Here is a 16,732-nt window from a genome sequence, read left to right on the forward strand (position 1 = left end):
CCTGGGCTTCCCCCAGTCCTGCCGGTGCCCCTCACTCCTGACCCACAGCCCCTGCTAGCCCAGCCTTGGGCTCCCCCCCCAGCCCTGCCGGTGCCCCTCACTCCCGACCCGCAGCCCCTGCTAGCCCGGCCCTGGGCTCCCCCTGGAGCTTGCACCATCTGTGCCTGTTGATTATTAATTATTCATCTGCTCTCTGGCCAGGCAGCTGATGGGAGGTTAATGGACAGAGGCGGGGGGGAGGGGGAGCTCCCCTGGGACCCCCCCCCACACACCTGTCAGCTGTAGTTGGAGCTGCCTAACCAGGCCCCTGCTAAGCAGGGAAAGCCCAGTTTACAGTTTGGCTGGGAGACGGGGCAGCACAGCACCCCCCTGTGCCCGGCCCTGCCTGTGAGGGGAGAGCATCCCCTGCCCAGCCCCCACCCCGCTCCCTGCCCCACGGCGCCTCCCCAGCCCTGCCTGCCAAGGGAAAACGTCCCCTGCCCAGCGTCCCACCCCGCTCCCTGCCCCACGGTGCCCCGCCAGCCCTGCCTGCCAAGGGAGAACATCCTCTGCCCAGCGTCCCACCCCGCTCCCTGCCCCACGGTGCCCCGCCAGCCCTGCCTGCCAAGGGAGAACATCCTCTGCCCAGCCCCCTGCCCCGCTCCCTGCCTCCCCAGCACCCCCCAGCTCCGGCTGTCAGGTCAGGCAGGAGGATAGTCACATCAAAGGGCCAGGTTTCGGCAGCTCCAGCAGGGTTAGTGGCAGCTGATGCTGCACCCCAGCAGCAAGGTGGCATTTTGGGGGTGACACGGGGGGGTGTCACGGCTGCTGGAGCCAAAACCTTGAGGTTAATTCTACAGAGCAACGTGTGCACCCCAGTCCCAGGGGTAAGGGGGGGGAGAAACATAGAGCAATGGGGGGCTGCAGGATCAGTTGGGGGGCTGGGAAGAGCTGGGAGGCCAGGGACTGTGGGGCAGGAGCGGAGATGGGGGCTGGGATGGGGGGCTGTGGCTCAGGCTGGAGGGACGGGGAAGAGCTGGGGGGGCAGAGGGTTAGCACTGGCTGCATGTCTGGTGGGGGGACACGGCTGCTCATGACACAGGCCTTGACTGGCCTCGCCAGCCCGGGCTGTGGGTGCTGCCCCAGCCTGGCCCTTTGCACACCCAGGCCCACTGGGGAGACCCCGCACAGATGGTGGGACCCATATAATGGGGGGATTGCACCCAGTGGGGGAGTCCCAGCTCTGGTCCCCTGCCTCCTGAAAGCCTCACCAGAGCCCTCCCTCGGCTAATGGCCTCGTAAAGGCATTTTTAACGTTCCAGTCTCAAAAAAACCCCTGTGGGAACAAGTGGCGGAACCATAAATCCGGAACCAGGGGGGTAGGGTGGCCCAGGGAGGAACCAGGCTAGTGTAGGGCCAGGCAGGGCTGAGCTGGTAGCTGGGTGGTGCCAAACAACCCCTCCCCCCAGGATAACAGGATTTGGGGGGGTGGGGGAGGTGTCCTCGGCTCAGGGCCAGGATCCTATAAGTAGGAGAGGGACCTACCCCAAAATGGGGGGGGGGCATGTGGGAGGGGGGGCTGGGCAGGGATTATGGGTTCAAGCCCTGGCTGGCTCAGGGGAGCTGGGAAAGGGGCACTGGGGCCTTTCTCCCCTAGGGCGCCGGCTTAGCTCTGGCCCCTGGCTACACTCCTGGTTCCCAGCTCAGCCTGGCATGGTGCCAGCCCTATTCATTAGCCCCCTCACCCAGCCAGACCCCAGCCCCATTAATAACAGCTCCAGCATCGTTAATGTCACCCTGCCTGAGCCATGCCAAGGCCCCAGCTAGTCACACAACCTTGGGGCCTGGCGAGAAGCTACTCCTGGGTTCTCTCCCTGGCTCTGGGGGGAAGTGGGTTGCAGTGTGTGTGTGGGGGGGGCTGGGTTCATACATCAGCCCCAAGTGCCTCAGTTTGCCCGGTGAGGGAGGGCTGCAGCCACACCCCTCCCCCCACTCTCATTAAGGCAGGCCCAGCACTGTGATGTCACAAAGATGCAGCAGAAATGCTGAGTACTGTTGTGGGTCCTTCTCCAACAATTCTCGGGGGGGTCCCTGCCTCTCCCAGGGCCGGAGGGGTGGGGTGTGTCTGTGTGTGTGTGTGCGCGCCAGGAGATATGGGCAGGGTGTTGGGGGGGGATGGGGGCAGGGGAGGTTGAGCAGAGGGGTGCATGGCTGGTGGGGCTGTTGGATTGGGGGCTCAGGGGGGAGGCACGTCCATCCCCACCCCCAGGATGTACCGCTCGCCTGCAATGCAAACCTCAGACACGTTCCAGACCCATCCCTTGCTCCTCTCCCCCCCACCCCGCCCCATAAATCTCCCCTGACATGGATGGGGGAGGGGAGATAGTTGTGGCAAGCGCAGACCCTGGCTCCTAAAGATTAATTATGATCCACGGGGCTTTTAACACATTAATCGCTTGATGCACAGTGACATGCGGCTGGCTAAGCCAATGGGGAGGGGTGGGGAGAAGCTGGGAGCCAGGACTCCTGGGTTCTCTCCCAACTCTGGGAGGGGAGCGGGGTCTGGTGGGTTAGAGCAGTGGGGGGCTGGGAGCCAGGACTCCTGGGTTCTCTCCCAACTCTGGGAGGGGAGCGGGGTCTGGTGGGTTAGAGCAGTGGGGGGCTGGGAGCCAGGACTCCTGGGTTCTCTCCCCAGCTCTGGGAGGGGAGCGGGGTCTGGTGGGTTAGAGCGGTGGGGGACTGGGAGCCAGGACTCCTGGGTTCTCTCCCAACTCTGGGAGGGGAGCGGGGTCTGGTGGGTTAGAGCAGTGGGGGGCTGGGAGCCAGGACTCCTGGGTTCTCTCCCCAGCTCTGGGAGGGGAGCGGGGTCTGGTGGGTTAGAGCGGTGGGGGACTGGGAGCCAGGACTCCTGGGTTCTCTCCCAACTCTGGGAGGGGAGCGGGGTCTGGTGGGTTAGAGCAGTGGGGGGCTGGGAGCCAGGACTCCTGGGTTCTCTCCCCAGCTCTGGGAGGGGAGCGGGGTCTGGTGGGTTAGAGCGGTGGAGGACTGGGAGCCAGAACTCCTGGGTTCTCTCCCCGGCTCAGGGAGGGGACCGGGGGGTGGGCTGTTTATACCAGGACCCAGCAGGCTCCCACCTGGGTTCCCGCACCAGGGGCTGGAAAACCAGCAGAAATGTCAGCGCCCCAGGGCCTCGCCCCAGCGTCTCCGGGCTGATACGACAGCGCCCTCTGCCGGGCACAAAGCGGCTCGGCGGTGGTTGCAGAGGAGCTCAGAGCCGCCAGCGTCTCCCAGCCCGTCCATAGAAGAAATACTTTTACGCCCCCAGAGCTGGGCGAGAACCCAGGAATCCTGGTATGGAGATGGAGGGAGAAGGTTGCAATTTATTTTCCCTTGGAGGGGACAGGCTAAAATGCCACCTGGAAAGGGGGTGCTGGTTGTTGCTTGTGGCCCGCGGCGGAGGGAGGTAGCTTGTTCGCCGAGAGCCGGTGGGACTCCCTGCCACTGGACAGCACCGAGGGCTAGGGCTTGACTGGGTCCCATGTGGGTCGGGGCACATCCATAGCCCTTAGAGGAACAGGAGGTGGTAAAAAAGAGCCCACCAACACATCTGGGGTGTGAAGGGTGTGTGTGTGTGTCTGTTAACCCTCAAACTCCAGCACTCAGATGTGGCCACCTCAGTCAGGGTCTGATTATACGGGGACCCCTCGCCCAGCACTGGCTCGCGGCTCCTCTTGGGTGGGGCGGGGGCTGGTTATACAGTGACCCCTTGCCCAGCGCTGAGACACGCCCCCCCCGCCCCCGCCCAATGCAGGGCACAGGGGCTGGTTATATGGAGACTCTTTTCCCGGTGCTGAGATGCAGCCACTTCTGGGGTGAGGCATGTGAACAGCTTGCTCCCCTCATTTCCAAAGTACATACATTTCCTGCTGGGGCATCACAGCATTAAGGCAGCCGGGACACTGGGCTAGATGGGCCCATGGGGCTGTTCCTGGGAATAGGACCCCGGTGTCCTGGGCCCCTCCACGAGGGAGAGATTCCCCCCACTTTTCTCCATCCTCCCACAGAAGAGCCCCCACCTGCCCTAGAGGACCCCCACTTTGTCACCACTTGTCCGGCCGGCTATAATTACGGGCTAATTAACAGACCCCTCCCCCCACCCCATTCCAGCCTCTCTGTGTGCCCCCACTGGGAACTCCCATCTGGTGATCTCTGCCCACCTGCCCCAGACCCCGCCCCTCGCAATGAGGGGCAAGCTGGGCTCTGGGGACGAGGACGGGGCGGTCCCAGTGGGGCGGGGGCGAGGGCGGAGCCAGGAGCGGGGGGCGGAGCCGGAGGGTGGATATAGGCGGGGGGCGGGGGCGGAGGCGGGACCCAGCGGGGCGGGGGCGGAGCCAAGGGCGGAGCCAGAGGGTGGATACAGGCGAGGGGCGGAGCCGGAGGCTGGATATAGGTGGGGGGTGGAGCCAGGGGCGGAGCTGGAGGCTGGCTATAGGCGGGGGGCGGAGCCGGAGCCGGGTCCTAGCGGGGGCGGGGCCAGAGGCTGGATATAGGCGAGGGGCGGAGCCGGAGGCAGGTCCCAGCGGGGGCGGAGCCAGGGGCGGGGCCAGAGGCCGGTGCCCGCGGGGCGGGGCATCTGGAGGCGGGTTCTGGGGCTCGCTCGGTTCCTCCCTGTTCCGGGCCGGGGCCCGCCGGAGCCGCCGCCGCCGCCAAGTGAGCAGCGCCCGGGGGGCAGCAGGATTGGGGGGCTGGCGGGGAGGGCTGAGGCGGGGCGTGTGATAGTATCGGGGGGGGCGATGGGGGGCACACAGCGTGTATCGGGTTTATGGGGGACTCTGGGGCTGCGGTACCCTGGGGGAGATGGGGGGCTGTTGGGGGAAGCGGGGTGTGAGGGTACTGGGGGATGGGGTACACTCGGGGGATGCGGGGGCCGTGGGGCAGGTGAGAGGGGAGATGGGTCACAGGATTTGGGCCGGTTCTGGACTCTGACGGACCCGTCACTTCCCTTCCAGCTCCGGTTCCTCTGGGCTCAGACTCCCCCCACCCAGGGGCCCCTTGGATGGTGCCATGAGATTGGCAGGTGAGAGGCTCGGGGGGGCTGGTGTGGGTGCGGGGGTCGTACCAGCTGGGGGGGCTTGGTTGGATGGGGGGGTCGTACCAGCTGGGGGGGTGGTGTGGGTGCTGGGGTCGTACCAGCTGGGGAGGCTTGGTTGGATGGGGGGGTCGTACCAGCTGGGGGGGGTGGTGTGGGTGCGGGGGTCGTACCAGCTGGCTGTGGGCAGTGGGATGGAGGGCTGGATGCCAGGGCTGGGTTTGAACTGAGGGGGGCCCCTAACCCTGTGCCCTGGCTCTGATCCCCTCCTTCCCTCCCCCCAGGCCCCCTGCGCGTGGTGGTGATCGTCCTCACGGCTGGGCTCACCTGGATCCTCGTCAGCCTTCTGCTGGGCACCCAGAGCGGCTTCTCTCGCCTCCAGCAGCTCCTCAGCAGTAAGAGCTGGGCCCCGCACCCCCAGCCATGATAGCCAGGCACCTTGTGGCAGGCAGTTTCACAGGGCAACATCATCCATGGCTATAGCGGCAGGAGCAGGGGTGCCCCCTGGAGGGATCTGCCCCTGGGATGGGGGGGGCAGGGGCTGTAGTGTCCCCCTTCCCCAGCAAGGATGCTCGATTGCCTTGTGGCCGGGAGTTTCACAGGGGATGACCCTGCCCAGTGCTGTGGTACAAGGCCCTGAATCCTGGCAGGATTGGGGGGAGGATCTTCCCCTGGGGCAGACTCCTGACCCCCAAGCAGCGGGAGAAAGGTTGTTGGGACCAAGTTCTGGACCCGTGGCGGGGTGGGAACACTGCGCTGTGGGTCACTGCAGCTCTTCTTTCTCTCCCCACAGGCCCTGACAACCCCTCCACAGCAGGTGAGTGACTGGTGGAGGGGCTGCTACACCAGAACGGGGGCTTGTCCTGCTCCCCCCTGGATCTGTGCCATGCGGGGGACAGGGGGTCCTGGCTGGAGGCCCAGTCTGGGGAGAGGAGGGGAGCAGGGCTCCAGGGTGCTCCCCCCTCCCCTCACCAGCCCCCTCTCTTCTTGCCCCCAGTGTCAGGCTGGGGCAGCTCGGCTGTGCCCCTTCGGGCCAGCGCCGCCCCCTCAGGCAGGGCGGGAGCCAGAAGCAGACACAACAGTGAGTCTCTGGCCTGTGGGGTCGGGGGCAGCGGTAGCAGAGGGCTGGGTCCCAGGCTGGGAGCAGGGACCCTGCGGTGGGGGGAGGGGGGGCAGCGGGGGGCTGGGTCCCAGGCCGGAAGCAGGGACCCCATGGGGGCCTGTGGTAGCAGGGGGCTGGGTCCCAGATACAGGGGCGGGGACCCCAATGCATCACGCTAGGTGTCCCTACTGGCTGGGGTGGAGGGTGTCGCCATCCCATAGGGTGAGGTTGGAGTACCCCCTCATTTCACAGGTGACTCCCTTGGTCCCCTATCTCCCCCAGCTCAGCTCACGTTCCTGCACCAGCATCCCCCTCCCAGGAGCCCCTTCCCCCCCCCCCCCCGCCCCCCATGGCAGGGACATGGCACCCTTGACTGGTGTGGGAGCTGTCTAGCCCAGGAGACCATGGGGGTGGTGGGTTGACATAAGGGTGTCTTGGCGACCTCCCCACATCTTCCCACCCCCTGCCCAGAGCCGCGACCCAGGAGGTACAAGTGCGGCCTCCCACAGCCCTGCCCCGAGCTGCATCTCGCCTTCCGCCTGGTCAGCGGCGCCGCCAACGTCATCGGGCCCAAGATCTGCCTGGAGGATAAAATGTGAGTCGTGGGGTTCAGGGCTCAGCATGGGGAGGTGAGAGAAGGCAGCATGCTAATTAGGGGCAGAACTGTGGGGAGAACCCAGGAGTCCGGGCTCCCAGCCCCTCTCCAACCCACCAGACTGCATGTCCCTCCCAGAGCCAGGGAGAGAACCCAGGCTCCGCTGTGGGGGCTTTTCTCACCTCACTTTCATTCCAGGCTAATGAGCAGTGTGAAGAACAATGTAGGGCGGGGCCTTAACATCGCCCTAGTGAATGGTGAGTGGTGGGGGCAGGAGGGGGGAACATTGTTGTGGCCTGGGTGTGGGGCTGAGGAAGAGGGGACTGCGGAGGGGGCACGGGGGCTGAGAAAGAGGGGCTGGCCTGGGGAACGGGGGCGGGGGGCGGCTGCAGCAGGGTGAGCTCTGACTTTCTCTCTCTCTCTGGTTCCAGGGGTCAATGGGGAGCTCATTGATGCCAGGTTCTTCGACATGTGGGCTGGAGGTGAGGGGGGCCAGCACCTGAAGATGTTGTGGGGGGACTTGGGGCGGAGGGAGAGGATCTGAGGGGGCTCCAGGCAGGAGACCCTGGCGCAGGGGGTGGTGAGTCTGTGTGAGAGGCAGGAATGTGTGGATGGGTGGGGGGAGAGGCTCGGGAACCCTGTGGAGCAGGAGGGCTGGGGATCGTGGGGCAGCCCCTGAGGATGTTGGGGGGGGGGGGGGGGGAGTCCATGGGGGCTCCAGCTGGGAGACCCTGGCACGGGAGGTCTGTGTGACAGGCAGGAACATGGGGGGAGGCTCAGGGGAACCCTGTGGGTTGGGGAGCCCAGGCCTGCACTCACCCCTGCATCTTTCACCCCAGATGTCAACGAGCTGCTGAAGTTCATTCGACCGCTGCACGAGGGGACCCTGGTGTTCGTGGCCTCATACGACGACCCAGCCACAAAGTGGGTGTGGGGTGCGGGCCCAGTGGGGCCTTTCCCCTCTGGGGGGGCGCCAGCTCACATCTGTCCCCAGGGCGGGTACTGGCTGGCTTGTGGGGGTGGGAATGGGGCCTGGGGCCTCACCCCTCTAAGGATGCTGGCTACCATCCAGACTCCAGGCCAGTGGTGAGGGCCCTGGCTGGCTCAGAGGGAAGGATATGGGACCTGTCCCCTCTAGGGGGCACCAGCTTCCATCTGGCCCCAGGGCAGGGACTCGCTGGCTCAGGGGAATGTGGCCTGGGGTCTTTCCCATCTGGCGGGTGCCAGCTCCCATCCAGCCCCAAGGTGGGGGCCCTGGCTGGCTCGGTGCGGGGCCCAGATCCTCCCGCTGAGCCAGGGCTCTGCCCCCAGGATGAACGAAGAGACACGGAGGATTTTCAGCGAGCTCGGCAGCAGCGTGGCCAAGGAGCTCGGCTTCCGTGACAGCTGGGTATTCGTGGGGGCCAAAGGGGTGCAGGACAAAAGCCCCTTCGAGCAGGTGAGCCCCTCCACCCTCCCGTTTCCCCCTCGCCAGGGGCCCAGCCCCACTCCTCTCCCTGTCCCCAGCTGATTGCCTTCCCAAGGGCAGACCTGAGGTCAGCCAGCAGGTGTCCTGTCATGCCCGCAGAGACTCCCATGAGTGGAGGCCTTGGGGGGTGGGGAATGGGTCACAGCTTCAGATGGGGGAAGAGTCTGGGGAACCCTGGGACTGAGGGAGGTGGAGAAGCTGAGGGGGCTGGGGGTGGGGTGGGTCACAGCTTCGGGGGGAGAGGTTGGGGGATCCTGGGACTTAGGGGAGTAGAGAAGCTGGGGGTGTGTGTTGGTCACAGTTTGTGGGGGGCAGGAAGAGGCTGGGGGCCCCTGGGACTGAGGGGGGGGGTAGAGAAGCCAGGAGGCCCCTTCTCTGCCTTAACGCGGGTTGTCCCCTCATCCAGCACACCAAGAACAGCAAGAGCACCAACAAGTATGAGGGCTGGCCGGAGGCACTGGAGATCGAGGGCTGCATCCCGCAAAAAAAGGCCGATGGCCAGTGACCCCCCCCCACCCCTGGAACCCGAGGCGCAGGGACACTGCACCATGCCAGGGAGGGGGGCTTGCTCCTTGAGTCTGTGGGCAGGTCTGGCAGGGGGCCCCCTTTCTCCAGCTCCCCCAAGGATGGGCCAGGCTGTTTCTGGTGGGGTGCCTGCCGCACTGATTTTCTCACTGGGCGGCTGGGGATTGCAGGCCCCGTCCCTTCTAAGTGCCTTATTCCCCCAGGCAGGCGTTAAGACCAGGTGCATTCCTTGCCTTATTGATGGTCTGGGGGGGGGGGGGGGGGGGGGGGCTTGTTCCCCGCTCTCTACCCTGAAATTATCACCACTCCATGGAGAGCGATGCCCTCAATTCTAGCCTGGCAGGGGTGGGGGTCTGCTTGGGCCAGTCCCCTCCCTGGTGTGGTGATTCACTAGTGTTCCCCTCTGCTGAGAGGGGAAACCGCAGGGGGTTTTCTAGCTCGAGGGCAGAGGGGTCTGTAACCTCCCACGGCCTGGGCCCTCCATGGGGTCTGAATAAATGCAGTGCAGAGAGAGCAGAGGCTGTTGTCCATCCTTGGGGGCTGGTGCGATGGGGGGCAGAGGTGGAGGGGGTTGTGGCCTTTCTTCTGCTAGACTGAAGAGCCTCTCGCCTAATGTTTGTGCCCCATGAGGTCCTGAGAGAGGGAGATCGTCAACCCTTAAACTCTTTTCAGAGTAACAGCCGTGTTAGTCTGTATTCGTAAAAAGAAAAGGAGTACTTGTGGCACCTTAGAGACTAACCAGTTTATTTGAGCATGAGCTTTCGTGAGCTACAGCTCACTTCATCGGATGCATAAACTCTTTGTGAAGCTAAATAAACTGGGGTCTGGGCAACCTACTGGCAGAGGAAATTCAGTGTTGATAAATACAAAGTAATGCACATTGGGAAACATAATCCCAACTGTCTATATAAAATGATGGGGGCTAAATTAGCTGTTACCACTCAAGAAAGAAATCTTGGAGTCACTGGGGCTAGTTCTCTGAACACATCAACTCAATGTGCAGCGGCAGTAAAAAAAGCAGACTGTTGGGAATCATTAGGAAAGGGATAGATAATAAGACAGAAAATATCATGTTGCCTCTATATTAAAACCATGGGATGCCTACATCTTGAATATTGTGTGCAGATGTGGTCGCTCCATCTCAAAAAAGATATATAGGAAAACGTTCAGCAAAGGGCAACAAAAATGATTTGGGGCATGGAACGGCTACCGTATGAGGAGATGTTTCAGAGTAACAGCCTGCCGTATGAGGAGAGATTCATAAGACTGGGACTTTTCAGCTTGGAAAAGAGATGACTAAGGGGGGATATGATAGAGGTCTATAAAATCATGATTGGTGTGGAGAAAGTAAATAAGGAAGTGTTATTTACTCCTCCTCATAACACAAGAACTAGGGGTCGCCAAAGGAAATGAATAGGCAGCAGGTTTAACACAAACAAGAGGAAGTATTTCTTCACACAAGGCTCAGTCAGCCTGTGGAACTCCTTGCCAGAGGATGTTGTGAAGGCCAAGACGATAACAGCGTTCAATAAAGAACTAGATAAATTCATGGAGAATATGTCCATCAATGGCTATTAGCCAGGATGGCAGCGATGTGTCTCTAGCCTCTGTTTGCCAGAAGCTGGGAGTGGGTGACGGGATGGATCACTTGGGGATTACCTGTTCTGTTCATTCCCTCTGGGGCACCTGGCTTTGGCCACTGTTGGGAGATGGGGAGAGATGGACCTTTGGGCTGACTCAGTATGGCCGTTCTTATGTTCTGGTGTCTCTTGCTGGAAGGCAGGTTTTGTAGCCCCTGATCATTCTTGGGGCTCTTCCCTGAGCCCTCTGCCTTTGATCGCCATCCTCCCCTGCGCCCCAGCTGGCAATCACATGAGCAAGAGTCTTCTCAGAGCATGCGGGGCTTCGTCCTTGCGGGGGCTCCAGGGGGTGGGACCAGCGTGTTGAGATGAGTCTAAAACTCTGGCCTGTGGGATGGCTCCCCCCCACCCCCCACACACGGTGGGATGTTCTGCCAGTCATTCTCCCCCGCCACGGGTCTGTCTGCGCCTGTGGACCTGCATGGTTGGTCAGCGCTGGGGCTCTGGGACTGGCTTTTTCTGTGTCCGACCAGGGTTGAGCCCCATGGCTGCCTGACCCCGGCGAGGGCTCCGAGGCAGGAGTCAAACAAATCATGGGCAGCAATCAGGATAATACGTGGGGCTGGGGCGAGGGAGGCCGCCGCCCGGGAGGCTCTAGGCCAAGCTCCAGGAGTGAAGGGTGGGAACAAAGCGCCCGCTGGCTGCTCCTGGGCAGCGACTGGGCCTGGCAGAAAGACAAGCCGCAGGTGTCTGCGGGATGGTGACACGTTCCCCAGCCCCAGGGAGAGAAAAGGAGAAGGAACGAGCAGCAGGGGCGGCGCCGGGCCCTGGGGGGAGGCCGGGTGGGGGAGGCCCCCGCCGGGCTGGGTTTGGCCGGGGCCGGGCCCTGGGGGGAGGCCGGGGGGGGAGGCCAGGGCCGAGCTGGGGCCGGGCCCTGGGGGGAGGCCGGGTGGGGAGGCCAGAGTCGAGCTGGGGCCGGGTGGGGGAGGCCCCGCCGGGCCCTGGGGGGAGGCCGGGTGGGGAGGCCAGGGCCGAGCTGGGGCCGGGCCCTGGGGGGAGGCCGGGGCCGAGCTGGGGCCGGGCCCTGGGGGGAGGCCGGGGGGGGAGGCCCCGCCGGGCCGGGGTTTGGCCGGGGCCGGGGCCTGGGGGGAGGCCGGGGGGGGAGGCCCCGCCGGGCCGGGGTTTGGCCGGGGCCGGGCCCTGGGGGGAGGCCGGGTGGGGGAGGCCCCCGCCGGGCCGGGGTTTGGCCGGGGCCGGGCCCTGGGGGGAGGCCGGGGGGGGAGGCCCCGCCGGGCCGGGTTTGGCCGGGGCCGGGGCCTGGGGGGAGGCCGGGGGGGGAGGCCCCGCCGGGCCGGGGTTTGGCCGGGGCCGGGCCCTGGGGGGAGGCCGGGGGGGGAGGCCAGGGCCGAGCTGGGGCCGGGCCCTGGGGGGAGGCCGGGTGAGGGAGGCCCCCGCCGGGCCGGGTTTGGCCGGGGCCGGGCCCTGGGGGGAGGCCGGGGGGGGAGGCCGGGGCCGAGCTGGGGCCGGGCCCTGGGGGCAGGCCGGGTAGGGGAGGCCCCCGCCGGGCTGGGGTTTGGCCAGAGCCGAGCTGGGGCCGGGCCCTGGGGGGAGTTTGGGGCCCTGGGGTTTGCTGGGCGCGCCCGCCCCGCCCCTGTGACTGACACGCTTTTGGGGGGGGCCCTAATCCCACCAATCACAGGATGGGGAAAGGCCAGGCCCCACCACTCAGCAGCCAGGGTACTCACGTCACACCAATCAGAGCCTGGCGGGTGGGGGATGCAGGGGGACAGCTACTCAGAGCACAGGGAACCGTAGTTCCACCAATTAGAAGACAGGGCTGCAGAGGCTCACCAATCAGCAGTCCGAATGTCCCTAGCTTCACCAATCAGGATACAGGAGGTCGCAGACTCCCAACCAATCAGAGGACACCGAGTCCTCAGTCCCGCCCTGTCTTTTCAACGTACTTCCGGTCCCCAGGCCCATCCCCCACGGTCCGCAGCCGCTTCCGTGGTGGGTGGAACCATTGTGCGATCGTGTCCCGCGGGGCGGGGCCAGGGCTGTGACGCAACAGAGGGGCGGGACCGAAGGGATCCGGACGCTGCCGAGTCAAGTGGGGCCCGCGGGGCGGTGCCAGGTGCGGGGGGCAGCAGGAGGGGGATGGGAGAGGGGCCGGAGGGATGGGGGGCAGCAGGGGTGGGGATGGGAGGGGGGATGGGGGGCAGCAGGGGGCTGGGGGGATGAGAGAGGGGCCGGGGGGCAGCAGGAGGGGGATGGGGGCAGCAGGGACCGGGGGGCAGCAGGGGCAGATGGGAGAGGGGATGGGGCAGCAGGGGGGGCATGGGGATAAGGAGATGGGGGCGTACAAGGGTTACAAGGGCTAGCACCTGGAACGGGGAGTTTTTGGTGGACAGGGGTGGGGGGGTTGTGTCCCCTCGCTGGCAGGGCTGGGGGTGGTCACAGTGGGGGGGCTGTAGGGCCAGGGGTCCAGCTAGGATTTGGGGTGGGGGTGTTGTAGGGGGTAGCAGGAGGGGTTCGGGGGCAGAGGGCAGAGGCCTGCCTGGAACGTGGGTGGAGGTGGGGGGAAGCCTGAGGCTGGGTCCTGAAGGAGTTTGACTTTCTCCCCTGACTCTGTGTGACCTCTGATCCTACAGGATGGGGCAGCATTTGGGGCTGCCCTGCCCCCTGTGTGCCTTGTTGATGGAGGGTGCAAGGTGTGGGTGATATTGAGGACACGTGTGTAAAGGGGGGCTACCTATGGGAAGAGGGATGCATATGGGGTGTCTTGGGGGGGTCACTGTGATCAGCTTCCCTACCTGTCTCTTACTAACTTTGTAGCACAGCTGAAGAGAGAGGGAATGGCCGGCCCTGCCCCACAACCCCTGCCCCGTAACCCCTGCCCCGTAACCCCTGCCCCATGCACTCCCCCCACAGCCTGGCTCTGGGCTGCCCCTTCCTCCAGTCCAGATCGGCCAGTTCCCTGCTCCAGGGTGGGCGGCCAGGAGCTGGCAGCCTCAGCCAAGACCCCACCCCCACCCCCATCTATCCCCCCTCAGGCTCCTCCTCTCCCCATTCCCTCCCCCTAGGTTGGCAGGGACACCTGGCGACAGAGCAAAGAAGCCTCGGACGCATCCTGGCTGAAGGACGTCCCCATGTGCCAGAGTCGCTGGAGACCAGGCGCCCGTGGGCAGTGAGACCCCCTGGCATGGCACAGGCCCTGCCGCTCCTGCTGCTGCTGGGCTGCTGGGCCCGGCCAGCCAGGGGGCAGCCGGCCGGCACATACCTGAGCATGGGCGACGGCAGCACCCTGGAGTTCGACTTCCCCGAGAGGAGCCGGGGCATCATGGTGGTGTCCAGCCGCTACCCGGGCGCCAACGGGACGGCAGGCGGTACCCGGCTCAGCGCAGCCTCGCTGGCGCCCGCTGTGCTGACGGTGGAAAACATCAGCACTCTGTGCTGTGGGGCGAGGGGCTTCCTGGTGGCCATCCGCTCGGGCCTGGCTGGGCTGGCACCGCTCCGGCTGCGCCTGCTGGACCAGCACCAGCTGGTAGAGGAGCGAGGCGAGTTCCGGGTGCGAGTGCTACCAGGCGAGGAGCCGGAGCACCTGGGGTTGGGCCACTTCTCGGAGAACCCGCTGCTCTACGCTCTCCTGCCCCTCATCTTCGTCAACAAGTGCGCCTTTGGCTGCAAGGTGGAGCTGGAGGCACTGCGGGATCTTGCGCGCCAGCCTCACCCCGTCCTCCTGGGCATCCTGGGCCAGTTTGTGGCCATGCCCCTCTACGGCTACCTCATGTCGCTGGCCTTCGCCCTGCCCAAGGCGCTGGCGCTAGGGCTGGTCGTCACCTGCTCCTCGCCAGGTGGGGGCGGCGGGTACCTCTACAGCCTCCTGCTGGGCGGGGACGTCACCCTGGCCATCTCCATGACACTGCTGTCCACGGTGGCGGCCGCCGGGCTGATGCCGCTCTCCTCAGCGCTCTACGGGCGGCTGCTGAGCGCCCACCAGAGTCTGCACGTGCCCTTCGCCAAGATCCTGGCCACGCTGCTCTTCATCGCGGTGCCCATCTCGGCTGGCCTGCTGGTGAAGTGCAAGCTGCCTAGGGTTGCCCGCCTGCTGCTGCTGCTCATCAAGCCCTTCAGCTTCGCCCTCATCCTGGGCGGGCTCTTCATGGCCTACCACATGGGGGCGTTCATCCTGGCTGACGTGCGGCCACCTGTGGTGCTGGCTGGACTGAGCGTGCCCCTCTTTGGCCTCCTGCTGGGCTACCTCCTGGCCGCCTGCCTGCGGCTGCCAGGCCCACACCGCCGGACGGTCAGCATTGAGGTGGGGGTGCAGAACAGTCTGCTGGCCCTGGCGGTCTTGCAGCTCTCCTTCCGCCGCCGGCAGGCCGACTACGCCTCCCAGGCCCCCTTCGTGGTGGCACTGAGCAGCACGGCTGAGATGCTGCTGCTGGTGCTGGGCCATCTCCTCTATAAGAAGCTGCGGCCGCCAGCCAGCCCCTGAGCACCCCCTGCCCCGAGAGGGACTGGGCCCCCTGCTGGAGGCAGCTGCAAAGAGGGCTGTGCTTCCCCAGCCGCTGAGTGCCTCCTGCTGGGGGCAGAGATGGGAGGATTCAGGGACCTGCTGTACAAGGAACTCTGGGCCCAGGGCCCTTCCCCGCGGGGGCAGTTAGAAACCAAAGTCTTTCACATTGGGCCCTAAATACCCAGCATTATTTTTATATGATGTATTTTCTATGCTGCTGGCGGTGGCCCCCCAGGATGTGGGGCCTAGGCTGTTTACAGGAGGGGGGAGCACCCAGGGTGAGGGTTTGAATAAAGGAGAGAGCGCAACACCGTTTGTGGATGGAGCTGTTACTGGGGGTGTGGGAGATAGCAAAGGAGGGGGCTGTAGGCAGCTGGGCTCCCTTTGCTCAGCCAGGACAGGCACAACCTTGATGCCACCCTGAGAGCAAACATGGGTGCTGGCCCCAGTGCAGGCTGCTCGGTGCCTGACCCCTGGCATGGAGAGTGGGGAAGCTAGGAGCCCATGCCAGGCTGTCTGCCCTGCCCCTCTCTGCCGTGCCACTTCCAAGCTTAATGCCTCTCCCAACCACACCCTCATGGCAACAGCGAAGAAATGGGGAAACTCGGCCTCCTCACCACTTCCTTATTCCCGCTGTGATGCGGGGAGCCCAGGGCTGGGCTAGCAGGGGCTGCGGGGCGGGAGTGAGGGGCACCGGCAGAGCTGGGGGGGGAGAGGGCTGGGCTAGCAGGGGCTGCGGGTTGGGAGTGAGGGGCACCAGTGGGCTGGGGGGGGCAGGGGCTGTGGGTCGGGAGTGAGGGGAACCAATGGGCTGGGGGGGCCAGGGGCTGTGGGTCGGGAGTGAGGGGCACCGGCAGGGCTGTGGGGGGCAGGGGCTGCGGGTCGGGAGGGAGGGGCACCGGCAGGGCTGGGGGGGGCAGGGGGCTGCGGGTCGGGAGGGAGGGGCACCAGCAGGGCTGGGGGGGGGCAGGGGCTGCGGGTCGGGAGTCAGGGGCACCAGTGGACTGGGGGGGGGCAGGGGCTGTGGGTCGGGAGGGAGGGGCACCGGCAGGGCTGGGGGGGGCAGGGGCTGCGGGTCGGGAGGGAGGGGCACCAGTGGGCTGGGGGGGGGCAGGGGCTGCGGGTTGGGAGGGAGGGGCACCGGCAGGGCTGGGGGGGGGCAGGGGCTGTGGGTCGGGAGCGAGGGGCACCAGTGGGCGGGGGGGGGGGCAGGGGCTGCGGGCCGGGAGGGAGGGGCACCGGCAGGGGCTGTGGGTCGGGAGTCAGGGGCACCAGTGGACTGCGGGGGGCAGGGGCTGCGGGTCGGGAGTGAGGGGCATCGGCTGGACTGGGGGGGGCAGGGGCTGCGGGTCGGGAGTGAGGGGCACCGGCAGGGCTGGGGGGGCAGGGGGCTGCGGGTCGGGAGAGAGGGGCACCGGCAGGGCTGGGGGGGCAGGGGGCTGCGGGCCGGGAGGGAGGGGCACCGGCAGGGCTGGGGGGGGCAGGGGCTGCGGGCCGGGAGGGAGGGACACCGGCAGGGCTGGGGGGGGCAGGGGCGGCGGGTCGGGAGGGAGGGGCACCGGCAGGGCTGGGGGGGGCAGGGGCGGCGGGTCGGGAGGGAGGGGCACCAGTGGGCTGGGGGGGGCAGGGGCTGCGGGTCGGGAGGGAGGGGCACCGGCAGGGCTGGGGGGGGCAGGGGCGGCGGGTCGGGAGGGAGGGGCACCGGTGGGCTGGGGGGGGCAGGGGCTGCGGGTCGGGAGGGAGGGGCACCGGCAGGGCTGGGGGGGGCAGGGGCCGTGGGTCGGGAGGGAGGGACACCAGTGGACTGGGGGGGGCACCGGCAGGGCTGGGGGGGGCAGGGGCGGCGGGTCGGGAGGGAGGGGCACCGGCAGGGCT

General features: G+C 66.2%; 2 protein-coding genes across 5 annotated transcripts; both read left to right on the forward strand.

Moving 5' to 3' along the window:
• Positions 1-4,555: 4,555 nt before the first annotated feature.
• FAM3A (FAM3 metabolism regulating signaling molecule A) lies at positions 4,556-9,271 on the forward strand. 4 transcript variants are annotated; one of them, XM_037888806.2, is made up of 11 exons: positions 4,558-4,689; positions 4,989-5,056; positions 5,353-5,463; positions 5,862-5,885; positions 6,066-6,149; positions 6,642-6,765; positions 6,964-7,022; positions 7,197-7,247; positions 7,605-7,689; positions 8,077-8,203; positions 8,640-9,271. In XM_037888806.2, the coding sequence occupies exons 2-11, from the start codon at positions 5,044-5,046 to the stop codon at positions 8,736-8,738; spliced, it is 777 nt and encodes a 258-aa protein (XP_037744734.1). In that variant the 5' UTR covers positions 4,558-4,689; positions 4,989-5,043; the 3' UTR covers positions 8,739-9,271. The 4 variants fall into 4 exon arrangements, with proteins under 4 accessions (XP_037744735.1, XP_037744734.1, XP_043393571.1 ...); XM_037888807.2 differs by lacking the exon at positions 6,066-6,149 and having other exon boundaries at positions 4,556-4,689; XM_043537636.1 differs by lacking the exon at positions 5,353-5,463 and having other exon boundaries at positions 4,564-4,689.
• Positions 9,272-12,189: 2,918 nt separating this feature from the next.
• Positions 12,190-15,413, forward strand: SLC10A3 (solute carrier family 10 member 3). Its single transcript, XM_037888808.2, has 2 exons — positions 12,190-12,472; positions 13,422-15,413. Exons 1-2 carry the CDS (start codon positions 12,205-12,207, stop codon positions 14,834-14,836), a joined length of 1,683 nt encoding a protein of 560 aa, XP_037744736.1. The 5' UTR covers positions 12,190-12,204; the 3' UTR covers positions 14,837-15,413.
• Positions 15,414-16,732: the final 1,319 nt, after the last annotated feature.

Source organism: Chelonia mydas, unplaced genomic scaffold, assembly GCF_015237465.2.
Source record: "Chelonia mydas isolate rCheMyd1 unplaced genomic scaffold, rCheMyd1.pri.v2 scaffold_63_arrow_ctg1, whole genome shotgun sequence".
In the NCBI taxonomy this organism is placed as follows: Eukaryota; Metazoa; Chordata; order Testudines; family Cheloniidae; genus Chelonia; species Chelonia mydas.